The sequence below is a fragment of the Ictidomys tridecemlineatus genome, chromosome 15, assembly GCF_052094955.1.
Source record: "Ictidomys tridecemlineatus isolate mIctTri1 chromosome 15, mIctTri1.hap1, whole genome shotgun sequence".
NCBI lineage: Eukaryota > Metazoa > Chordata > Mammalia > Rodentia > Sciuridae > Ictidomys > Ictidomys tridecemlineatus.
The window spans coordinates 27,009,644-27,037,086 of record NC_135491.1 but is presented as its reverse complement, the minus strand read 5'-3'; the positions used below and the strand labels follow the sequence as shown (position 1 = coordinate 27,037,086).

Genomic DNA, 27,443 nt, shown 5'->3' with positions numbered 1-27,443 from the left:
GATTAGAAACCCTTGCTTGTTTAAGATGTCAATGTTAATGATATATATTTTTTCCCATCCTTTCATCTTCAGTCTGTGGATGTCATTGCTTATGAGTGAGTCTCTTGGAGATAGCACATTGTTGGTTCTTTCCAATTTGCTAGTCTGTGTATTTTGATTGATAGCGTGGGCCATTTGCACTCAATGTTGTTATTGAGAATTGATTTTTATTCTGTGTCATTTTGATTTATTTCTGGCTTTTAATTTGAATTAGTTTTTCCTTTGATTGACTGTACTTCTAGTGTAGTTCCTCCCTTTGCTGGTTTTCACTTTCACTTTTCATTCTACATGGAATATTGAGTACATTTTGTATTGTAGGTTTTCTAGTTGTGATTTTTTATCCTGAAAGGTTTTTATTTCATCATCAGTTCTTAAGCTTTATTTTGCTGGGTGTAGTATTCTTGATAGATATTTATATTCTTTCACAGCTTTGTATATACTATTGCAAGATCGCCTTGTTTTTAGGGTCTGAATTGAGAAATCAGCTGAGATCCAGATTAGTTTTCCGCTAAATGTGAAGTGCTATTTTTCTCTGAAATCCTTTAGTGCCACAGTCTGGCTGGGCACAAAATAACCGAGCCTCCACACAGCCTTGTAGGTTCAAACAGCAACCTTTATTCCCGAACTCTCACCGGCACTTTACACACACTTCCCGGGAACACACTGCCTCCACAGGGCTATGCACGCCAATTCTCTCAGAATCCTGCGAGAACTCAATGGGAAGTCCCAAGTAACAGGAGTAGCAGCATCCGCCCTAATCCCAGCAGGATCCGCCCTAATTCCTGAGCTGCCCTAATCCTGGAGCAGGGTCACCTTTCAACCATTCCCTCTGGCAAAAATGCCAGGCATCATTCTGACTAAACTGTGGCTCTCAACACTTTAGTATTCTATTCTTGTTCTGTTTTTGGTTTTGCTTTTTTTTTTTTTTTTTTTTTCCCCAATCCTTATTCTGTATGTTAGGCATTTTCACAATAGTGTGTGTTGGTATTGGCCTGTTGTAAGTTTGAATATTTGGGGTTCAATAAGCGTCTTATATGTGATCTTCCATTTCATTTTAAGGTTTGGGAAATTTTCTAATATTATTTTGTTGAAAAAACTGCATTCCTTTGGCTTGTATCCCCAAGCCTTTACCAATCTGACTAACCTTAAATTTGGTCTTTTCATGATATCCCATGTATCTTGGAAGTTCTCTTCATGGTTTCTTCACATCTTTTCTCCATGGTCAACATTATTTTCAAGATTATATATTTTTGCCTTTATTGCTTGAAATTCTGTCTTCCATATGGTCTAGTGTGCTAGAGATACTTTTCATTGAATTTTTAATTTAGTTTTTTGATTCCTTCATTTTGAGAATTTCTTCATTTTGAAGATTCCTTCATTTTGAGGATTTCTTCTCGATATTTTTTAGTTCAGCTTTTCTTTCTTTCTTTCTCTCTCGTTTTTTGTTTGTTCGTTTGTTTGTTTTTGTTGTTGTTGTGTTTTTTTTTGTACCAGGGATTAAACTCAGGGGCACTCAACACTGAGCTACCTCCCAGCCCTATTTTGTATTTTATTTAGAGACAAGGTCTCAATGAGTTGTTTAGAGCCTCACCATTGCTGAGATTGGCTTTGAACTCATGTTTCTCATGCCTCAACCTCCTCAGCTGCTGGGATTACAGGCATGTGCCATTGCACCTGGACTTTTGTTCAGAATTTCTCTCTTTATTGAAGTGATTATTCATTTCCTGTATTTTCTTTCATTCTTTTTTCTTTGCAGGGAGAGTAATCAGGGATTGAACTTGGGGCACTTAACCACTGAGCAAAATCTCCTTGCTATTTTGTATTTTATTTAGAGACAGGGTCTCACTGAGTTGCTTTGCACCTCATCATTGCTAAGGCTTGCTTTGAACTTGTGATCCTCCTGCCTCAGCCTCTCGAGCCGCTGAGATTGCAGGCATGCACCACCATGCCCAGCTAAATCCTGTATTTTCTTTTTGATTTCATTATTACCTTGTCCTTTACTTAGCAGATCAGTTGAACTATGAATTTTCTAAGCTACTTCTCTAACTTTTCTTGCACTATTGTGTCAATGGATTCTCTTATTCATGTTGGTCATGTTTCTACCCATCTAACAGTATGGATCTGAGCCAGTAGATTTCTACCCTGTGGACTTATGTGTACTGGAAAGTTTCCAGTAAGTACTTCACCATTCGGGGGAAACAAATATTAACAACAACCCATACAAACAGTGTACAGCATTATCCCAAATAGTTTCTGCTAGGACATCTGCAGTGTCACAATAAACTGAAATGATGTGATCAGTTATTGCCTACAGTAAAAGAAGTATGTGTGCAAAAGGTTTACAATTTCAAATTTTGGACAGGGAGAGAAGAGAAGTGATGGGAGGATGTGATGATAATGGGGGAAGAAAGAAAAAATAGAAGTAAAAAATTAAAGGATGAGTGAAAGAGAGAACAATAGAGTTTGGCTAGTAGCAGAAAAAGAGAAGGGCAGTCAAGGAAAATAGATACGTGAGAGGAAAAATACATAAAATAATTTAAAAAAAAATAAAAAACTTTAAAACAATAAAAAAATTTCTAATATATTCTTTTTTAAAAAAATAAGAATATAAAACAAAGCCAATATATACTAATCAAGCATCCTAGTCCTTAAAATACTGATTCATGAACAATAACTACCTTCAAAAAATGCTAGAAATTGAAAAAAGAAACAAATATGAATATGTATAAAAATTGAAATGCAAAAGACCATTTGAGATGGGAAATAATGTTTTCGTCCTTGCAAACACAACATAGAAGGCTATGTTTATTTATCTTACAATAACTATACTGGCAAAAGAATATTCAAGCACAGATCATTCTATGGAAATCATCTTCTAGATGCGTACATTTCATAATTGCTCTTAACTAAAATTGTTGTATCTAACCATGTACTTGTTTTCACTGTAACTTCTTCCTTTACATAAAGATTCCATATTTCTTACCCTTCATAAATCTTACTAATGCTTCATTTCCTGCGGGATGAAAACCCAGAAGTTCCAAAAGCAGGAGAAACCTCCTTTTAATCAAGATCTGCTAAACTAAGAGAGTTTCTAGTTTTCTTTCTTATATGTATTTCTCTTGAGATAAAGCTTGTTTACGAAAGCAAACATTTTTGTGTACATAGACATATTCTGAATTCAGATTCCCCAGGGTGAATTTGCAACAGTAATGATAATTTTAATAACTCTGCCTCTTTTATCCCTGACAATTAACAAGGAATTAATTATTGTTGAGAGAGATCCTTGTAAGAGCAAAACCAAGACAGCATCCATAGGGAATACCAAATTTCAAAAAGTAGAACTTTCAGCTACTCTGAGTACTCTATTGCTAGGGTACATCATTAACTGGAAAGATTCATTTTATGCCAAAGTCATTTGGGATAATGACAGTGATGGTTTCAGATGTAACTAGAAGGCTATCTAGGACTACCAAATTCAAGGACAAAATTTTCACATAATTTTTTTCATATTTGACAAGTACTTTTCTATAATACAGCATTATATCCTAGCAAATCATATCAAGAGAATACTATTTAAAATCAAGCCTCTTTTTTTTCTGATGAAGTTTTCATGTTAGCTATTTTCTGTATCCTATTGATAACAAATAAATTTGCATGCTACCTTGTGAGCCAATTTTTCTACAGTATATATCTTTGTTTTATTAATATCAAAGGAAAAGTTGGTTGTAATTAATAAAATGAAAAAGAAATGTTATTTCTTTTTTATACTCTATTTTTATTTAAGTATATTCCAAAAGTCAAATACAAGTTCATTGTGCACGCATATTTATTGAAGGACAATTTAAAATCATGTTTCTTATGGATTATTTTTATCCATATAACATTGAATTGCATTGCTTTAAATTAAACAATGATAAATAGCATGTTACGTTACTGTTTTGTTTTTAATGTACTATTTTATAAAAAATAAGTATCAGAACTGTATTGATTTTAATCATGACTCCTTTTAGTACAGTCTTACAAAATATATTCTGTAATTTATCAACAGTTTTTATAATATTCCTTAAATGACATATTAACACATTTATTTGAATTGGAAACATGAGATTTATTTCTGGCAGAAATAACTTTCATTGAAACATTGATTTAACAGCAAGGACTGACTTTTCTAATTGGGTTATATGGCCTTTTCCCTATACTGAATGAACTAAATCAGCACCTCGAAATTTGTTTTATTTTTAATTGTTCACTATGAAAAACTTCAAATATTTGTAAAGGTAGGATAAGAGAATGAATTTGATTATAATGGAACTGTCATCCAGTTTCAAAATTTAATGGCCAATGATTATTTTATCCACACCTTTTTGTTCCATTTCTCTTTCTGTACATCACCTCAAAAACATTTAATCTATAAATATTTAAATATACATATTTACAAGATAAGGATTTTTATTTGAAAAATACCTTTAATTGCAACTCACTTGTTACACCTAAAAATTTAAGGATAATTTATTAACATTATATTTTCAGTGAGAGTTTAGAAAATTGATTTAAATCATATAATAATTTATGAATACTTTATTTAACTATATATTGGCAATGCAATGAAAAGTTTTCCCAAAATCTTAGTATGTCCGGTTAAATGAGATACTTTTAAATGAAGAGTAATTTGTATAACCAATAGTAATTTGATAAATCTTGGTAATGTTAGACTTTTTTAAAAATGCGAAAGGAAATGGCTCTAATGAATGGGTTACACATATTTTGGCAGTCAAAGACCAATTATTTGCTTTCAATGACTTTAAACGAACACCTAAATGATGGAACATTAAAAAATTATTTTTAGTGATAGGTAGATATATGTTTTTTGACATGACTACACAGGAATTCAGGGCATTGAGAGTCATAACTATCATAAATGTCCTTTCTTTACAATCTTTCTATGTGTATGAGGGAGATTTCTTAACATTCATATCTACAAAAATGAAAAGTAGACAGATTTTATATTGAGTTATCTCATTCTAGAAAGAAGACATTATTTTAAGGATAAATTAATATATTTTAAAGCTCAGTCACTTTTAAACATTCATTTCCAATAACGTTTTACCTTTGGTTTAATAAGGTATCAAACTATAACAATATGTGTCCTCAATTGTATACTGGTAGTGGAAATAATTTCATCTGAGACATTGTTTTTTTAAAACAGTAGGATTCATAAACAACCTATTTAAACAATTTTTAGATTACTTCATAGACATTATTTTTGAGAATTATGCTAGAGTCATCACTAAAAAGGCTTACAAGTTTTAAAAACATTTTATATCACAATAAAGTAAAGTGAAAGTATAAGTTCAAGTATAAAAGGGTAAGATGTATAATTTCTGACTATTAAGGAAGACCTTATTCAAGCTTTTTTTTGTTTTTGAATTTGTATGGGTGTAAATAGTGATGGATAAATATTTAGTATTTCATTTATATCTCACTAGATACATTTTTAAAGTAATCTTTTTTTAAAGTTCAATAAATATTATAGATTTAAAGATTACTTATTTTGCAGCAATGTAAGCTGACAAAACCATATTATTTTTTGAAAATAGACTTAAATGTGTTACTAGGTACATAGTTTTTCATAATTCTTTTAAAGCATATCTAAGCAAAAATGTTTGAACAACACAGGACTAGAAGCATATTCTTCTTTGAAAAGTAGGTAGATTAGCAGTCATTTCAACAGGCAGTTACCATAGGCAACCAAAAGATACAGTGGACATTAATTATCTTTAAATTCATTCTTTGATAAATGTTGTTCTTTGAGATTAAGGGTGACAGTATCCACAAATTGGAGCACATTGACATAATTATATTTTCTGGGAAGGAAAGCTAATAATTGAAATTTTCTAGAGTAAAGAAACATCAGTGAATAGGCTTAATATGACTTAGAACTACCAACTTTGTCACCTGTACAATTTCTACCTTGTAATCAGAGCAAATTGTATTTGTAACCATAGTCTTTAAGAAGGGTTGAAGCCATATGTGACAAGATTATAGTTTACCTGAATCCACTTGTCTGAAAAATGTTATCTGCTTCTTTCTTACTGCCTACACAAAGAGCAATTTAAAAGATAAGCAAATGATTTTTTATTCAATTGTAAATTTTAAACAACATAATTCTGATAGACATCTGTATGTGTGTGCTTATGTATAACATACTGTTCTCAGTCATCTTCAATGCCCTGCCAAATGAAACTACAACCTTCCCTTCCAATCCCCCACCTTTAGTAAACATCAGAGGGGTAAACAGACATTGTGTATAAAATTCAACTATTGAGTCAGCTGGTGCCTTTCAAATGAAGTAAATGTAAATTAGCAAACCTAGGCAACAATATAAAACTTAAAGTATTATGAAGAACTTGAATATTGATTTGAAATGTTCAAGAAAATTCTACCTATAACTTATTTCCAAGTAAATTTCTTAAAAATTTTATAGGGAATGAGAACACCAACTACTCAGATAATAATTCAACATAGAGCAACATGATTAGCCTCCTTGAGCTGAATTTTATACTGTGTGTGTGTGTAACACATGCATATATATATATGTACACACACACACACACACACACACACACACACACACATATATTCTCCCTAATTGTTGCAATCTTGTATTATGGGCTTTTGGTTAAAATAATAAAATTAAATTCTGCAGATACTGCTTGATTTTCTTGTTTAGGTTGAAGTGTATTTAGACCCAGTATATGCTAGGGTAAGTTAGAAAAATATTGTTGAAGAGGTTGCTGTTTGTAAAACACAGATATTATATAGAGATAGTTTTCTCTTGATGAATGCTTATCTTCTTGCCAGATTCCACCTGCCAAGAACAAATTAGTCCATTGTGTCTCTGCTTTCCAAAGACATCAGAATCAATCCATGAATAAAATTTTGTTTGCTATCCAGTCAGTTGAATACTGTGTTAACCATTATGTTGGACTTAAATAGCATCAAATTTTTTAGAGATAGCCTGTGTATGTTTCCATATTGAACTCAAACACAGTATTATGAAAAAAATACTTCTGACTGAAGTAGAAAAGAATAGGAAATATCATTTATCTGCTGACCATTTCCTGGAGTCAGATCCTGGTAAAGCATTGTTGATATAAATGAGTCATGGTTTCTGCAGAAACTTTATAGCATCAAAGGGAAAATTATACAAGTAACATTAATAAAAACAAAAGCCTTATTAGTAAAGTATATTAGGAAAACTGTAAAAAAAAAAGAACTTTTAGAGTAAACTGATTTTGAGTATGGTCTTTATAAATAGGAATGCCTTTGATACTAGATTGTTCTCTACTGATGAGAAATTGTAGGGAAGTGGTTTAAATTTGCTTTTACTTTTTTAGTTGATTTAGTCTACCGGTATTATGTTCTACTTTTGATAATTATACTCTGGTTATATTAAATGTTAACACTAGGGGAAACTGAATAAGGAATATAAGTAAACATAGGATAAATTTTCTAAATGAAGTAATGTTCACATAATATAAAACTAATAATCATGCTTGTCATAAAATCTCTAGTTGTATGAGTTATTTAGTATGGTTTTTTTTAATATGCATCCATCACTTCTAACTAGTTCCAATGCCTTTTCTATGCTATAAAAGGAAACCTTGTACCATTAAGCAATTGGTCTCTTGCTCCTCAACCCCTTATAACAAGCAATCTTTTTTTGCAATATATTTTCCTATTATGAATATCTCATGTAAACTGAATTATAAAGAACATTACTGTATTTTTAGTCATCTATATTGTACTGGATATCAGTACTTCAGTGCATTTTCCAGGATACTAAAATCCAAGAAAGCTCAACCCCTTTACATGAAATGGCATAATATTTGTACATCCTCCCATATAGTTTAAATCTTCTACAGATTACATATAATACCCAATACAATACAAATGCTACATAAGTAGTTGTTGTACGGTATTGTTTAGGGATTAATGGCAATAAAAAATGTCTGTACATATAGTTTCTCTCCCCCAACCACCAATATTTTCAGTTAGCAGCTATTCAAATCCAAAGATTGATGGTAGGGAGCAAAAGTCAATGACATTCTGTCCATTCATGCAGTGACATTCATTTGTGTTATTTTCACCTTTGAAATATTGTGAATAACATTGTTAAGAGCATTCTTGTACAAGTATATGAATATCTGTTTTTCTTTCTTTTTTTTTTTTTTTACCTATATACCTCAGTGTAGAAGTAGAAGGTTCTATGGTAGTTTTTTTTTTTTTAACTTTTCAAAATTGATTTCTTCACAACTACACCATTTTACATTCCCCATGGTAATGTATAAAGGATCCTGCTTCTCTGTTATTATAGTGAAGCAGAGACAAATGGGCCAAGGACCTGAAGATACACTTCTCAGAAGATGATTTACTATCAATAAACAAAAACATGAAAAAATGTTCATCATCACTAGCAATTAGAGAAATGCAAATCAAAACCACTCTAAGATTTCATCTTATTCCAGTCAGAATGGCAACTATTATGCATACAAACAATGAGTGTTGGCAAGGATGTGGGGGAGTAGGTACATTCATACACTGCTGGTGGGACTGCAAATTGATGCAGCCAATCTGGAAAGCAGTATGGAGATTTCTTGGAAAATTGGAAAACGAACCACCATTTGACCCAGCTATTCCTCTCCCCGGTCTATATACAAAGAACTTAAAAATAGCATAGTACAGGGACACAGCCACATCAATGTTTATAGCAGCACAATTCACAATAGCTAAATTGTGGAACCAATCTAGATGCCCTGCAATAGATAAATGGATGGAAAAAAAAGGTATGGCATGTATACACAATGGGAAATTACTCAGCAATAAAAGAGAATAAAATCATGGCATTTGCAGGTAAACGGATAGAGTTAGAGAAGATAATGCTAAGTGAAATTATCCAATTCCAAAAATCCAAATGCTGAATGATTTTCGTTGACATAAGGAGGCTGATTCATAGTGGGATAGGGAGAGGGAGCATGGGAGGAATAGAGGAATTCTATATAGGGCAGAGGGGTGAGAGGGTAATGAAGGGGGCATGGGGTAATTAATGATGGTTGAATGTGATGATCATTATTATCCAAAGTACATGTATGAAGACACGAATTGGTGTGAATATATTATGTACACAACCAGAGATATGAAAAATTGTGCTTTATATATGTAATAAGAATTGTAATGTATTCCACTGTTATATATAAATTTTTAAAAATAAATAAATAAATGAAAGAATCCTGTTTCTCCAACATCCTAAGACTTGTTATTTTCTACTTTTAGATTATTGCCATCTTGGTGGTGACAAAATGCTGTCACATATGGTTTTGATTTGCATTTTGTAATTACAAATTATATTGAACATCTCTTGATGTGCTTAATGGCCAGTTGTAAATTTTCTTTGGAAAAGTGTCCAATCCTTGCCCATTTTTATTTATTTTGTTTTTAAATCCCATATTTTTAATGGTGCATGATAATTATACATAATATGAAGATTCATTTTTACATATTTGTATTCAATATAATTTGGCCAATATCATTCTATAATAATTTCCTGTTTCCTCTCTTCCTCCCTCCACCTGATCCATTTCCTCTATTCTATTGATTTCTCTTTGATTTTCATGGGCTCACCCTTCACCTTTCTTTTCCTTGTCCTTTCTTTCTTTCATATATAAGAGAAAACATACTACTCTTGACTTTCTGAGATTGCTTTATTTCACTTAACATATTATTCTCAAGTTCCATTAATTTTCCTGCAAGCAACATAATTTCATTCTTCTTTGTGGCTGAAAAAAAACTCCATTGTATATACTTATACCATATTTTCTTTATCCATTCATCAATTAATGGACCCTAGACTAGTTCCATAGTTTGGCTACTATGAATTGTGCTGCTATAGTACATGGGTCTGCATATATCTCTATAAAATGCTGACTTTAATTATTTAGGATAAATACTGAGAAGGAGTATAGTGGATCTTATGGTAGTTTCATTCCTAACCTTGATAGGAATCTCCATAGTGATTTCCATAGTGGTTGTACTAATTTACAATTCCACCAACAGTGTAAAAATGTTTCTTTTTCTCCACATTCTCTTCTTCATTTATTATTATTTCTATTTTTTAATATCTTTATTTCATTTATATGTGGTGCTAAGGATTGAATCCAGTGCTTCATGCATGCTGGATGAGCACTCTGCCACCGAGCCACAATCCCAACCCTTATTGTGTTTCTGATAACTGCCACACAGACTACTATGAGATGAAATCTTAGTTTTGATTTGCATTTCTTTACTTGCTAATGATGATGAGTATATTTTTATATATTTGTCATCCATTAGTATTTATTCTTTTGAGAAGTATCTGTTTAATCCATTTGCCCAGTTATTAATTAGATTGTTTGTTATTTTTAACAACACTTTCTTGCTGGGTTTTTTTTTTTTTTTTTTTTTTAGTTCTTTATATATTCTTGATATGAATCCTTTGTCAGAAAAGTAGCTACCAAAGATTTTCTCTCATTCCATGGGTTCCCTCTTCACATTCTTAACTGTATCCTTTGCTGAAAAGAAGCTTTTTAATTTCATGTCATCTCATTTATTAATTCTTGGTATTATTTCCTGAGTTTTAGTCCTATTGGGGAAGTCATTTTGCTTGTGCCTGTATGTTGGATTTTTGATCTTATGTTTCTTTCTAAGAATTGCATAGCTTCTGGTGACATTCCTAGATCTTTGATCCATTTTCATATCATTTTTGTGCAGAATGAGAAATATGGATCTAGTGTCTCTCTCTCTCTCTCTCTCTCTCTCTCTCTCTCTCTCTCTCTCTCTCTCTCTCTCTCTCTCTCACCATTTGTTAAAAGACACGCTTTTAACAAATGGTGCTAGAAAAATGGGATAATGTTAAAAGCGTGTCTTTTTCCTCCTTTTTCAAGGATGGATATGGCTATGTGTGTTTGTCTCTGTGTCTTCTGTTTCACTGGTCTGTGTGTCTGTTTTTATGCCAGTACCATGCAGTTTTTGTTACTGTAGCATTGTAGTATAATTTGCATTCAGGTATTGTGATGCTTCCATTGCTTTTTTGACTAGAATTGCATTAACTATTCTGGATCTTTTATTCTTCCAAATGAATTTTATGACTTTTTTAAAATTTATTTTTTATACTTCTAATCAGTTATACATGATAGCAGAAAACTTTTCAATTCATTGTACACAAATAGATCACAACTTTTCATTTCTCTGGTTTTACACAACGTAGAGTTGCATATGTGCAGTCATACATATATCTAGGGTAATGATGTTCATCTCATTCCACCATTTTTTTTTCTAGTTCTGTGGAAAATGTCATTGGTATTTCAATGTGGATTGCATTGCTTTTGGTAACATGGCCATTTTAACAATATTAATTGTGTCTATCCATGAACATGGTAGGTCTTTCTATCTTCTGAGGTCCTCTTTAATTTCTTTCTACAATAGTTTATAATTTTCACTTGTAGAGGTCTTTCAATTTACTTTTTGAGGCTATTGTGAATGCAGTTATTTTTGTGATTTCTTTCTCACCAGATTCATCATTGTTGTAAGAAAATCCATGGATTTTTGCATGTTGATTTTGTACCTGCTACTTTGCTGAATTTGTTTATTATTTCTAACAATCTTCTGGTGGAGCTTTTTGGATCTTCTAAGTATAGGATCATATTATCTATAAATAGTGATAATTTGACTTCTTCTTTTCTATTTTTGTCCATTTTCATTTCCTTCTCTTGCCTATTGCTCTACCTTTGTCCATTTTTAAATTAGGTCTTCTGGTACTTGAGTAGTACTCTTTACTCTGAATATTAGACTTTTACAAAGATAGGATTTCCAAATGTATTTTCCTATTCTGTGGGTGTTTTTGTTGTTGTTGTTGTTGTTGTTGTTTTCACTTTCTTGATGTGTCCTTTCCACAAGATTTTTAATTTTGAATGGTTCAGGTTCTTCTTTTTTTTTGTTTTTAACTTTTTTGGTGTCATATCTATGAACTCAATGCTAAATATAAGGTTATTAAGATGTACCCTCTATGTTTTCTCCTACGTTTTAGCTTCTATGATTTTAGCTTTTTAATATGTTTTTGAGTTAATATTTTTCATATACTGTGAGGTACACATCAATAAATTCTTTTGCATGGTCTAAAACTGTGAATTAATATATATTAAAGAGAATCGTTGTCATTTTCCACAGTCTTAAAAAATCATCTGTGACATTAAAACATTTGCTTTTTTATTCTTAAAATAAAAATTAAAGACAAAAGAGTTGAAACCATAAAACTCTTAGAACACGTAAATCTTTATAACCTTGCATCATTACATAGTAAATCATTAAATATGGTACCAAAAAATAATAAGAAGAAAATAGAATAGATGAATTGGACCTCATCAAAAGTAAAAACTTGACTTTAAAGGTCACTATCAAGAAAATGAAAGACCACCCACAGAGAGGAAAATACTGTAAATTAAGAAATAGATAAAAATCTAGTATCCAAATTATATAAAGAACACTTACAACTCAATATTAAAGCAATATATAATATAATTTTTAAATGGGTTAAGGATATGAATAGATAGTTTTCCAAAGAAGATATACATATATCCAAAAAGCACATGAAAACATGCTCAGCATCGTTGTACTTCAGGAAAATACAAATAAGAATGATAACAATTTAACGAACATATGGAGATATTAACACCCACTTACATTGCTTGCAGGAATCTCAGATAGTGAAACCACTTTGGAAAAGTGTTCAAAAAGTCAAACATACAGTTAATTGCCTTATAGCCCAGGCATTCCATTCCTGATACTGAAAAGAGTTGAAATCATATATCTCCATGAATACTTGGACATGAACGTTAATAGCAGAAAAATAGTGGAATCAAGCCAATGTCCTTTGACACATGAATGAATAAACATATGCAGATAATCATACAATATTGTCCAACATAAAAGGACTCACACATATTTCAACACTGATGAACTTGAAAACATTATTCTAAATGAGAGAAGCCAGACACAAAATGCCATATTGTATCATTTACTTATATGAAATATCCCAAATAGGGAAATGCATAGAAATAAAAAGCAGATTAGTGGTTGTCAGGAGCTAGAAGAAAGGAAAATAGAGAGTACATAAAGTGTAGGGGGTTTCTTTTGGAGGTGATGGAAATGTTTTTAAATTAGAGAGTAATATAGTGAATATGTTAAAAACCACTGACTTGTATACTTTAAAAGAACAAAAAGTTTATATATATATATTTTAGTTACCTTTGTGACTACTGGGACTGAAAAACCCAACCAGAACAACTTATAGAGGAGGAAAGGTTCATTTAGGGTCTTTATTTAGGGTTCAGAGGTCTCAGTCCATAAGTGGCTGGCTCCATTCCTTGGGGCTCAAGGTAACACAGGACATCATAGCAGGAAGTGTATGGCAAAGGAAAGCAGCTCACATGATGATCACAAGATTTCAGGCAGCTGAAATCTTGACTTGCCAAAGACAAATATATTACCCAAGCCATACCCCCAATGCCCCACCTCCTCTAGCCACACACACCCTGCCTTCATTTAGGTTTACGAACTGGTAACCCAATTATTTCCTCCCTGAACCTTCTTCCACTATCTTATATGTGAGCTTTTGACATATCACTTCCAAACCATAACATTCCGCCACTGGCCACCAAAAGCTCATACTTATCTGACTTTGCAAAATACATTTAGTCCATTCCCAAGAGTCCCTATAGTCTAAACTGTTCCAAGATTGCTCAAATTTCAAGTCCAAAGACTTCTCTGATATGCAAGGAAATCTTACAGTGTGAACTCCTGTAAAATTAAAAACAGTTTACAAGTATCCAATGTATAATGGCACAGAAAAAAATTCCCATTCAGAAAAATAGGACATAGAAAGAATGCATAGGACCAAAACAAGACTGAAATCCAGCTGGGCAAACATGTCTGTGTCTGGCATCTGAAGCACAGGGCCTCATGATGTTCTCTCCAAAGGGCTTGTGTAGATTCGCCCATGTGGCTTTACTGGTTGCATTCAAAGTGGCCTTTTTGTTGGCTTGTCTCTGCTCAAATCCTGAAACTTTCCTAGGATGATGTCCCTCACCAATGGCATTTCTTAATCTCAGATCTGCACTGCAGCTTCAGCTTCCTCCACATCTCCATATGTTGCCCTCTCAGGGGTGCCCCCAGGGACTCTGACCCTGCTGTGCTTTGTCTGGCCTGCCAGGCCCTCCCTTGAAATCATGGTAGAAGCCTCCATGACCCCCTAAGTCCAGCATCCTGCATTCCTGAAGAATCAGCATCACCTGGTTGATGCTAAGATCTGCCACAATTTCGAGCAGTTTCCAAGCTTCTGGGGACCCTAGTTACAGAGCCTCTCAGTACCTAGGTAGCTGAACTTGTTGAAAAAACATCCTAGGCACTCTTGTGCAAGAAGTGCGCCCCACTGATCTCTTCTCAAGAGAATTTTTACTTTTATTCCCTTGAGCTTGAAATGCGTATTGTCTTGCCAACTCCTGAGATGCCCTCAAACCATCTTTCTTATTGTATCTGGGCAGTCTTTAGCATTCCTTTAGTAGCAGTAATGTCTTTAACAACTGCAACTTCCTTAGCCCAATTTTTTTAAATATTTTTTTGAGTTGAAGGTGGACATGATATATTCTTTATTTTTTATTGATTTTTTAAAAAATGACCATGGAATGCATTACAATTCTTATTACACATATAGAACACAATTTTTATTATCTCTGTTTGTATATAAAGTATGTTGACACTAATTTGTGTCTTCATACATGTACTTTGAATAATGATGTCTGTTACATTCCACCATCCTTGTTAAGCCCCTGCCCCCTCCCTTAACCTCCCACCCCTCTGCCCTATCTAGAGTTCATCTATTCCTCCCATGCTCCCCCTTCCTACCCCACTATGAATCAGCCTCCTTATATCAGAGAAAACATTTGGCATTTGTTTTTTTGGTGTTGGCTAACTTCACTTAGCATTATCTTCTCCAGTGCCATCCATATACCTGCAAATGCCATAATGCAACCACACATCAAAAAGACAACAATTATAAATATTACATATACACAAACAATGGAGCATCTACATTCATCAAACAAACTCTTCACAAGTTCAAAAGTCAAATTGACCACAACACAAGTAATCTTGGGTGACTTTAACATATCTCTCTCACCACTGGATAGATCTTCCAAACAAATATTTATTTTTTTAATGTGTTGCTGCTGATTGAATCCAGGGGCTCACACATATGAGGCAAGCACTCTATCACTGAGCTGTAACCCCAGCCCCTGAGTCCCAGTTTTATTCCCACATTTCAAGTCCAAGTTTTTCAAATATTTCTGCTTTGCTTTCTGCTCCTGATTATTACAATAAATTTGTCTTATACCCACCAGCAATATCCATGTCACCGCCTGAACGCTATGCTATCTAGAAATTACTTTCACCAGATTAAGAAGTCCTTCACTTTTAAAATTATCCTCACAGAAAGTCTCAAATCATGGGCAAAATGCAGACAGTTTTTCAGCCAGAACATAACACAAATGACCTCTATTCCAAATTCCAGTGGAGGTCTTCTATGAACCCTCTTGAGCCCTGTTTTCACTGCTCACTATCCCATTGGCAGTCTGGTCTTCTGAGCTCCCATGAGAATCAGCCATTAAACTCTGCTTACAACAGTCTAAAGCATTTCCACCTTGCCCTTTTAAACACCTCAAAATTCCTCCAACCAATTCCAAAATGCTCTAAAAGCTTATGAGCTACATGGTCAGGATGGTCACATCAACAACCAATATCTGGTGCCACTTTCTGTTTTAGTTAGCTTTTTTGCTGCTGTGACTAAAAGAACCCAACTAGAAAAACTGTAGAGGTGGGAAAGTTTATTTGAGGGTTCACAGTTTCAGAGGTCTCAGTCCATAGACAAGAGACTCCATTCCTTGGAGGCTCAAGGTGAGGCTGAATATCATGGCAGAAAAATGTAGCAGAGAGAAGCAAATCACATGGTAGACTCCCCTGGCCAGATACAAAATATATACCCCAAAGCCACACACCCCCCCATGCTCTACCTCCTCCTGCAACAACTCACCTTCCTTCTTTTACCATTCAATTAATCCTATAAGGTGATGAATTCACCAGTTCGGTTAAGACTCTCGGAATCCAATCATTTCTTCTCTGAGCCTATTTGCATTGTGCCACATGTAAGCTTTGGGAGGACACCTCCCATCCAAACAATAACAATATCTCAATAAAAACAAATAATCTTAAAATGTTTGGCATGCAGGGAGATTTTTCTACTTGAGCAAAACTCATTTGATGTTTACCTTAAAAAAGTTATTTTTATTTTATATTTTAGAAATTTATCATGGCATCCTGCTTTGACCACTAAAAGTAAAATGCGAATTCCACATTCTCATGCATTTATTGATCTGACTGAAGATTTTACAGCAGGTAAGTTGCACATAAATGTGAAATATGTAATTTAAACTGCCTAAGAATTACAGATTTTACTTATTCTTTTATTCACTTGTTTGTGGACTGAATGTTAAGACCCGACTGTTAAAAGTTTATAAGAAATCATTTGAAACTTAAAAACAGTACTGAATATAATAAATAAGTTTGTAGTTATTTTATTGTTGTTGTTTGTTATCCACCTCAAAATTTGAATTCTCCCATTTTATGAATTCATGATAATTTTGTCATGTTGCCTGATGTTTCTTTCCTTTATTTTTAAAAGTCTTTGACTAATGCTAAAGAAAAATATTTAGTTTATGTACTCCAAAACAATTTTTTTAAAAAAACTTTTCAACATGGAAAAATTTTAACATAGAATAGTAGGCAAAATAATATAAATATATGCAAACTTTATTCCCTAGCTTAGTTATAAATGATATCTTAGTTATGAATGCCAATCATGTTTCATTTCTGTACCCATCCACACAAGACTCTCCACCCCAGATAATTTTAAACAAAATCCAAACATATAATTTCATTTATACATACTTCACTCTCTGTATCTCTGTAGCCACCAAAAAAAATCATTTTGAAACCTAAAAAATTAAAAAATAAAGTTTAGTATCATCAAATATCCTGTCATTATTCAAAATATCTCACTTGTTTTTATCAAACCAGGAGCTAAACAGGACTCACAACAGACAAAAAAAAAAAAAAAATTATCTGTGTCTGGATTTTCCTCATTGTATCCTCATGATATTAGCATGTTACTCTGGCTTCTGTTCTTAGTGTTTAGATTTAGAACCTTAACCAGAATCCAGCTTTGTAGGATCAACAGGCAGGAGTAGTGGTCAGGAATACTTCCAGTGTGTTGCTGTGTGTTTCAGCTCATTATGGAGACTGATCATTTAACTTTTCTTTTATAGTGTAAAATTGTTCTCTAGCTTAGGGTTTGCTCAGCATGGGTCGTCTACTATACTGCTCCTTAATCATTTTAGCAGCTATGATAAGTTTTCTCAGGTCCATTATTTCAACAGGAGTTGCAAAATTGTTGCACACTAGATATGTCACTTTTCTGTATATATTATTAGTTGGTGTTTCCTATTTAAAAACAAAAGAAAAAACTACCACCATGATCTTCAGTCAGTGTACATATATAGTGTACAGTGTGACAGGCAAAGATAAATCCTTTATTTTTTCTTCTCCCCATTTTTTGTCTCCAGTTTTCAAAGGCTTATGATCTGATTTTGCTATGACATTTTTAGTCACTGAACTAATTGCAAATGAACAAAAAAGGCCTGATGACTGCTAAAAGTAATACAATTTAAGAAAGAAAAGACAACTAAAATTATGTTCTTTAAGCCTTTTATTAACTCTAAATTTGTTATGAATTTGCTAGCACATTTTTATGAATACAATTTGAACAGTTAAGAAATTAGCACCCAAATGTACTCTGAATTTTACTGATTTAAAACAAACAAAGCCAGTCCTTTACGTAGTAAGCTGTTTATGATTCTGAGTTGTTTGGTTTCAAATGTACATTTACAATGGAAAAAAAAAGAGGGAATTGAACAAGGAAAACAGAGGTTATTTTTAGTTTGGCTTATCTGGGACACTAAATCATATGAAACTGTCAGTAGTAATGGTATGAGTACTTCTTGCCATGGAAGTGGTCTTAACAACTCATTTTTCAAGATGAGGAAATTCTATAGTTGTAAGCTAATTTTTCTGTTACCTCATTGACATTACACATACACATACTTTTCCCCACATAATTTTTTTTTTTTAGGAAAATTCTGTCATGATGTTTTAGAAATTTACTTTGAGTTTAATAATATTATTCTTTCTTAAAAATATTGACTTTGCATTTAAATAATTTCTAAAGAATTCTTGAGTATTTTTACACAATCAACAAAATCTGCCTTATGAAATTATGACATAAAATGACACAATTGTGTTTACAGGAAGTATGAGTTTTAAGTAAACAATCTATTATATAAAATGTAAAAAAATTCTGATAATCACTTTTAAGAAGTTAAAATATATTAAGGAAATATTAAAAATTTATTAGAGTTGTGACATTCAAATTGCTATCTCCTTTAAAGTTATGTCAGCATTCATTGAGTACTTGTTCTATGTAAAGCCCTCTGTAATCATTTGTGAGTTATAAAGATGGCAAGAAGTGCCTTCAGCTGTCAAAGATCATTTAGTTAGTCTGGAAGAAGCAGACTAACTACATTTAGCCGTAATATGTGGAAGAATGAAGTAAATCTTTATTAGTTACACAAACTGTTCTTAATGACAAAGGAAATCATCACACAAGGCTTAGGACTATGGAACCCTACAAAATTGATCAAAGAATTTGATCAAATTTTAAACTGTGGTAAGCTTCTCATTGTCCAGAGTGTACTCATTCCTTAGGATATAGAAAACTTTCTGAAGAATAAGCCTTTGAAGAAAAAAAAAAATTTTTTTTTTTTTGCATTACTGGGGATTGAACTTATTACCTTTTTAAATTATTGTCAATTTAAAGGATGGGAAATAATGGTATTTAATTATGATTTTAGTATGCATTTCTCAGATTATTATTGAAGTACATTTTCTTTGCTTATGCAAGTTGACCATTTCTTAGTTTTCCCTATGGATTGCTGTGTTTTCCTTTTCAGATCACTGTCTCTTCCTAATGTTTTTATTTTGGTTTAAGTTTTGTTACTGTGTCAGGCAAAGACTTATTTATAACCACTGGCAATTCTGGTTCATGACTACTACAGCTTTTTAAATAGACTTCAAGTGTTCAAGTTACTTAATACTGTGAACTATTCTATATAGTGATCTGATCACATTATTCTCATCATCTCATTTACATCAGTAATACATCTCAAGAAAATCAAATCTGGTTATTAATTCTTCAGGCTACCCCTCCATTCATAACAGCAATGACCATTAATCAGCTAGAGCAGATCCTGAAACACTCCTTTTCTTCTGCAAATGAAAATCAGCCTTACTGTCTGTTTAGCTCATTTGATAACTAAAGAATAAGTATCTTCCTTCAAAAAAGAGAGAGAAAATATCAGAATTCAGGTCCTTGTCCAATATGTAGACCATTACTTTCTCTTAATATTCTTTATTTGGGATAATTTGATTTTCAATAAAAAGTATTTGTGCCTACATGTAGATGTCCATTGTCAGTTTGATCCCAGAGCTAGAAAAGAAGGTCTAGATCATAACTGAAGTTTAGGAGTCTTCAGTATTTTTAAGGCCGTGGATAGACAGAGGGCTACAAACTTTGTTTGCTTTTGAATTATTTTAAAGTAGCATGGTTATGGTAAGAAATTTTAAACAGTTCAAATGTATATTCAGTTTCTTCTAGCTGATGCATCCTGTGCAGGTCTACACACAATTTTGTGTTTGGTTCAAGTTGAATTAGTGTGTAGATAATTGTCATTCTGTCTTAATTCATATATATTAGCATATCAGTATATGCTAATATAAAATTGACCTTTTATAGACTCATATCATTCCATTATATAGAGATGCCATAATTTACTTAATATTCATCTCTTGGTGGACAGTTAGGTATATTTCTTATTTGTTTGCAGCAGTGTTCCAGTAAATATTTTTGTACGTATATCTCTCTGTTCTTGTGCAAACATAAGTATATTAGCTATTATCAGAAGTTTATTATTGTTGTAATTATGTGTGTTTTCCCTTAAATAATGTTTTTCAGAAAAGTGGATAAAGAATAAACAAATAATCACAACTTTTATTTTGAATTCTAATAAATATTGTAGTTTCCCTTCAGAGTTTATACCAAATTTACCTTCCTACAAAAAGTATATGAAAGTAGTCATTCTTACCAAATTTGGTATTTTCTTTTATATTGAAAATATATAATTATTAATTATGAGTTATTTCAGGCATACCAAAAAATATATATATGACTTTTGGTATTTTCCATTTTTTGTCAGTTTCACAGGGGAAAATTGCATCTTGTTGTTTTTTTTTTTTTTTTATTGTTGGTCGTCAAAACATTACACAGTTCTTAATACATCATATTTCACAGTTTGATTCAAGCGGGTTATGAACTCCCAACTTTACCCCGTATACAGATTGCTGTATCACATCAGTTACCCTTCCATTGATTGACATATTGCCTTTCTAGTGTCTGATGTATTCTGCTGTCAGTCCTATTCTCTACTATCCCCCCCTCCCCTCCCCTCCCCTTTTCTCTCTCTACCCCTTCTACTGTAAATCATTTCTTCCATTTGTATTATCTTGTCTTACCCCTCCTCTCCTCTTATATATCATTTTGTATAACCCTGAGGATCGCCTTCCATTTCCATGCGATTTCCCTTCTCACTCCCTTTCCCCTCCCACCTCTCATCCCTGTTTAATGTAAATCTTCTTCTCAAGCTCTTCGTCCCTACCCTGTCCTTGTTTACTCCCCTTATATCAAAGGGGTCATTTGGTATTTGTTTTTTAACAATTGACTAGCTTCACTTAGCATAATCTGCTCTAATGCCATCCATTTCCCTCCAAATTCTATGATTTTGTCATTTTTTAATGAAGAGTAATACTCCATTGTGTATAAATGCCACATTTTTTTTATCCATTCATCTATTGAAGGGCATCTAGGTTGGTTCCACAATCTTGCTATCGTGAATTGTGCTGCTATAAACATCGATGTAGCAGTGTCCTTGTAGCATGCTCTTATTAGGTCTTTGGGGAATTGACCTAGAAGGGGAATAGCTGAGTCAAATGGTGGTTCCATTCCCAGCTTTCCAAGAAATCTCCATACTGCTTTCCAAATTGGCTTCATGCATCTTGTTTTGATTTGCATTTCTTGAGTTATATCATTAATGTCAAACAGCTTTACATACACTTACTGACCATTTGTAATTCTTTATTTTGGAATTGCCTATTCAAGTATTTACCCATTTTTCTGTTAGAGTTTTTCCTTTTCTTTTTTAAAAGTTTATTTACAAAAGTTTTTTTTTACCTTAAGAAAATTATTTCTGCTTTTTGGTACATTATAAATGTATGTTGCGTGTTTTACCTTGTAGAAATTCCTTTTTTCTTTCGATCATATATAACTGTTAAATATTTATTAATCAAATTTATCTTTTCTTTCATGGTATCTTTGTTTTGTGTCATGCTTGGAAAATGCTACTTGGATGTAATATTTTGGGTAACAAACAAGTTTTTAATTATTTTTGGTGCTTTTATGCTTTTGCATTTAAATCTTTGACACAGTTAAATTTTCTCGTTGATATTTTAGTTATATATTTAGATATTCACTTCTCCATTTTAATTGTCATCAGTATTGTCTATTCAACAGCACAGGCCATCTAAGTCCTGCCTTGCTATGGAGGAATTAATTTCTTCACTTATTGTTTACTTGCATTCTCCCTTATAGACTATGTTGGTGTATTATTCTTCTGGAAGTTTTCCTTAAGTAAAAGAAATAGTCAGATGATTGATCATTTAAATAAGAGATTTATTACATTTAAATAAAAAGGGTTACTTTAAAATGTTATGTTGTGACATTAAAATTTTACCAATTTATAATATGTGTATATAGGAAAGGTAACCTGTTTGTTTCTAAAATTGATAGAAGGCTGAATGCCTTACCTTGGGTAATTTATTTTTTACCCAAGGAAATTTAAACTTGTCAATTAAATTTATCTTTAGGGCTGGATGTACTTTGCAATATTAGTGAGCTTGCCCTGGGTTTGATCCCCAGCATATCTGTCTCACACACATACACAAAGGTGTCAGGTGGAATTATCTGAGTGTTTAACCTTTTAGTCTTTTGGGAGTTAAGTTTTAGTTTTTCTGTGTCTTTTCACATTCTTTCTTCCCCTAGCAAAAATAGGAGCTGGTTAGAACCTAAGAATAGGCTTATATGTTAAAGGATTAGAAAGACCTTTGTATTGCCCTTAGATCTTTGTGCCTTTACTTCGGTGGCCCTTATGTATTAAGTGCCCTGCTAGCATTTGCTCCCTAAGTTGGCAGTTGGGCACCAAGAGTTCCTGACCTCTTTTCCTGACACAGTCAAAGGCTAATAATTCACTTTAGCAGACTTAATTCTGCTTCTTATGTATTCCTTTGAAACTCCATCGCACCATATATCTATAACTTGGACTGTCTATGGCCCCATCTTTTGCCATATGATTCATTTTCCTTGTACTATATTAGTCCCTTTGAAGGTCCATTGACTCTCAAATTGGCTACCTTTTATGTTCACCACAGGTGATTTTGAATTCCTTCTCTATAAATAAAAGTTAAGGTCAGTTTGAAAATACTAGGTTGGTCCCTTCTACACTGTCTAGAAAAGACACTTAGGAGAACCCCTATAAGTACCTCTTATTCTAAAAGAAAGGCTCCTGCTTGAATTCCAATAGAAAGCAGGGTCTAGTTCCCATTAATTTCTATGTTTTGGGAACTATGTCTCTACAAGTTGGACACTAAAACTGGTCAGGGGAAGTGATATCAGATCTCCTCTTGTCCTTCTGACTTTCACTAGCTCCAAACCTTCTTATGTAGCCTGGCATCCTGACTTGAGTTTTTTTCTGCCTGTCATTTAAAGTAAAACTTTTTCAGACCCTCAAGTTTTCCGTTAAATATGAAAATTAGAATATTAAAATCTTCTCCTCTCAACAAAGTATTTTTTTCTCTGTTTTTAAATTTTATTTTATTTATTTATTTTGGTGCTGGTGATTGAACCCAGGAGCATTAAACCACTGAGCCACATCTCCAGCACTTTTTATTTTTCATTTTGAGACAGGGTCTCACTAAGTTGCTTAGAGCCTTGCTAAGTTGCAGAGGTTGGTCTCGAACTTGGGATCCTCCTGCCTTAGCCTCCTGAGTCACTGGGATTATAGGTGTGTGCCACCACAACCACCGACTTATTTTTTAACTATTCAAAAACTGGTATTTTGGATGTCAAAGCTGAATGTTGACTCTTTTGCAGTTCTGCTGTAATAACCCTAATCTTTGCTTAGGCCTGCAATTTCCAGCATACAGTCTAGATATCCCGTACATTCACAAAGACTCTGTCAGAGGGTCCATGGAGTGAAAGTGATTTAAATTTTATAAACAAAAATTCTTTCAGGTGCTCTTTAATTTCTAAAAGTGTAAAGAGGTCCTGAAAACAAAAACCTTGAGAACTCTTACCCTCATCAAATTCATGCCTTTTGCTCATTGAGAGTCACAAAGTAATGAGAGAGTAATACAGTGATCCTTGCTGCCTCTTCCCATCATACCCACATCAAGTCTATTAGGAAAATCTTGTTCAGCCTTCAAAATATATCTTCAACCTGATCACTTTTTCCCCTCATCACTGAGACTATCCTCATACAAACATTGTTATTTCTTACCCGAGTTATTCCAGTTATTACTGGTACCCTTCTCCTACCCTTTTTTCATCTACAATCTCTTTTCAACACATGAGCTGTCCTGATCTTTCAAAATGTAAATCAGATAATGCCCTTTTTCTTAAAATCTTCCAGTAGCTTCTTCATTTAGCAAACTAGCCAAAGTCCTTAAAATGGCCTTCTAGAGCCCACATACTTTGGCTCAAGATTACTTCTCTGACCTTCTGTTCATCTATTATCCCACTCTCGTGCTTTGCACATATAGCACCTTGTTGTTCCAGCAATACTACAAGACATGATTTGGGTTAGGTAGCTATTTTTTCAGTCTAGAATATTATTCCTCCAGACATCTGTATCACTTCACTGAAGTTACTTCATTAAATATATTTAATCTTCTTCACATCTTGTTTGATTTCTTTAGTGAGCTTCCTCTATTCAAAATTGCAACTTTCAACCACTCCTTTTTGCCCTTGTAACAGCTTCAGTTTTCCCAGGGCCCTATAACCTGCTAAAATATTATATACTTATTGTTTTTATTATTTCATCCCATAGGAGAATATAAAGTCCATAAAGATAGAGATTTTTGTTGATTCTATTCATTGCTGTTTCTCCAATGCTTGAAACAGTACTTAGCACTAAATAGGTGCTGTTGAATAGTCATGTTTGGGGCATCAGAACAGAGCATAAAACTGCTATAACATTTTTCATTGCTCAAACTATACCTAATTAAGGAAGAGATGTCTTCAGCTAAAGATTTTACAGCTAACAAAGAGAACTTTTGATGAAATCAGTGTTCATTTGCAGAAGTTTAGACATACATAGTCTCTCAGAAATTTCACAAGGGATTTCTCAGAAGTATATACAAAGTTTAGAAACTTTAGCTCTGGAAATTTTATCTAAGTAAATATAAAAATAATAGAGATCTTCTTCAAGAATTTGGTTCATTTTTCTAAAATAAAAATAAAATCACTTCAACCTTAAGATATCATAAGGTTATCTATCCTATGAATCACTTCTAAATACATTTAGTTTGAACTGATTCAAATTCTGTTCTAAATAATAGCTGATCTTTATCAGCGAAGATGAAGAGACCTGTTTGCTAAAAACAGCAAACAACAACAGCAGTTGTTTCTGATAGTATCATTTATGTTCTCTCATAAGAATGGGGCACCAGAGAAAGAAAATAATAGGAAATATTTTATTGCACCTATGCTGTACTTCCCTGAGACTGACACGTTTATTACTAGAGAAAACACTTCAAAGAAAAACTTTACAGAGATAGGTTTTTCTGTTGTAGCACTCTTCTACTTGCTTATTTTATAACTGTGAGGACCTATTAATAAGTAGCACCAGGGCTTGATTAAGGGATATTTACTGCACACTCTTCCCCCAAAAAACAATATTGGATCTCTTTATTTTTTTTTTTAGTCTTCATCTGAAATATAGTTTAAAAATAGTGACTACAACATTTTTTCAAGCACTTAGATGACCCTTGACCCTTTTCTAAATACTTGACATGTATTTGCTTATTTTTTAAAACAACTTTATAGAATAAAGGGGTTTTTTAATTAATCTTATTATACATATTGTAAAACTAACTGAGAGATTATGTAAATTCCCCAAAGTTACCTTGAGAATGTCAAGAAGCTTTCTGCCTCTAAAAATTTAGTTCACTAAATATTTCATATAACCTACAGCTGTGTTGTTAACATTTTGTGGTCCCATATCCCTTTGAGAATCTATAGATAAAGTTATAGATCCTCTTCCAAGAAAAATTCCCATAAAAATAAAGTTTTATGTTCATGAATATCCTTAGAAGTTTCCTTGGTTAATAACAAACTAATACTTGCTACTTTAAATATTCAAAAATTATAGACATAGATGGTATAGAAAGCAAAACTCGTAATCCAAGATATTTGCATGGCTATTGATTTGATGTGTGTTTATCAGATTTTTTAAAGCATATTCACTTCATGCAAGAAAATATATGTTTTTTGCTGGATATAGTGGTTCATACTTGTAATCATAGCAACTAGAGAGGCTAAGCTGGAAGATCTCAAGCTTGAAGCCAGCTTGGACAACTTAATGAGACCCTGTCTCAAAACAAAGAGCTGGGAATGTAGCTCAGGGCTTATCTAGCATATAAGAGTGCCTGGGTACAATCTCTGGGGCCACCAAAAAATGTATATGTATGCATGTGTGTTTAGTTTTATGAGTTTTCTTTTTTGTTTTATTATGTAAGAACTATATGAAAATATAAAACCTATATTCATCTGAAGATATCATTAAAGTGAAAGACAAGCCACAAATAGGAAGAAGATTTTTGTAACATATGTAATCAACCATGATTTGATTTCCAAAACTGAAAACTGCAGTAAACTAGATACATATCAACATACGTAAAGCTCAGAAACAAGGTTCGGCAAAAAATTGACTCAGAAGAGTGATAGCATGTAAGTAAAGTGAGTCCTATCATACACACCATTTTATAACTGCCTTTTTTCACTTAATTTCTTAGAAACAGTTGTTCTCAATACTTAGATCTACCTCATTTATATCATAGCTAAATTACATTCTCTTATTTGGATATATATTTATTTTAACATACTAAAATCTTGCTATTAAAAAACAGATTAGAATGTCCCCAGCAATAAACACTATTCACTGTCATCCAGTTTATGAAGTTTATGGACCTCTGTGTCCATGAGGATTTTACATGTTATTTCTATAGATTCCAGCATCAGAGTATCTATATATATGTTTATGTGTTTGATATGCATAAAAAGTGATAAATCAAAATCTATTTTTTTCCCTGAACCATTTAAAACTATGGACATCTTGACACTTCACCATCAAATACTTAAGCATGCATCTCTAAAGAATAAATATGTTTTGCATGAACATAATGGCATTGTCACATCTAAAAAAATTAATAGTAATTCCTTAATGTCATCTTTGCGAACCCATTCAGATATTCCCAGTTGTCCTAAGAATTATATTTTATTATTGCTTTTCTTTCCTTTTTAGAATCCACATGCATATGTAAGAATTTACATATGCATTTAGTGCTATTTCTTCACAGTCTCTGTTAGTCTAGGTATATTCTTGCCTTTGTTGTTGTTATTGTTTTTGTTGTTTTTATAATATTGAATTTTTGACGAGTCAAGGCCACTTGTATTCTAATGTTGTACACTGGATTTATCTAGTTGTTGCCATATGGAGTTTAACTTAGGGGCACTGACTTCTTACAGATAAAAGAAAAAAATAAAAGAAATCCAGTAAACTCATTGTTGCCTTGGGGTATTTTAACAAAATAAATGAGCTACTTTGTTGTTATTATTGACATTGTTGTTTTTATGAAGAAAGGGAAAGAGCAAATGTTATAAATACTCTAAATATGATCTTTTTTTAAACAGAAGTATCAAATACATTGTTTATTATATCATAATAAATTGTATTTCTACAGAGAAATTAATATGTTGACCA

At 32.7% G+C, this 27,443-nt stretch overlaps 1 protein-coding gene across 3 annotated transcripts in view; it reads left to right on the top strand.

The window, feature by feature from the left end:
- The window catches only part of Itfg1 (integrin alpha FG-GAP repeat containing 1), a 260,497-nt gene that overhangs the window by 20,901 nt on the left and 212,153 nt on the right, over positions 1–27,443 (top strand). For all 3 annotated transcript variants that reach the window (XR_013430849.1, XM_005318147.5, XM_021721173.3), the window contains exon 6: positions 16,484–16,578. Coding sequence is in view for 2 of the 3 variants with exons in the window: in XM_005318147.5 (XP_005318204.1) it covers positions 16,484–16,578 (95 nt within the window). In the remaining variant the exon portion in view is untranslated. The remainder of the gene's footprint in view (positions 1–16,483; positions 16,579–27,443) is intronic.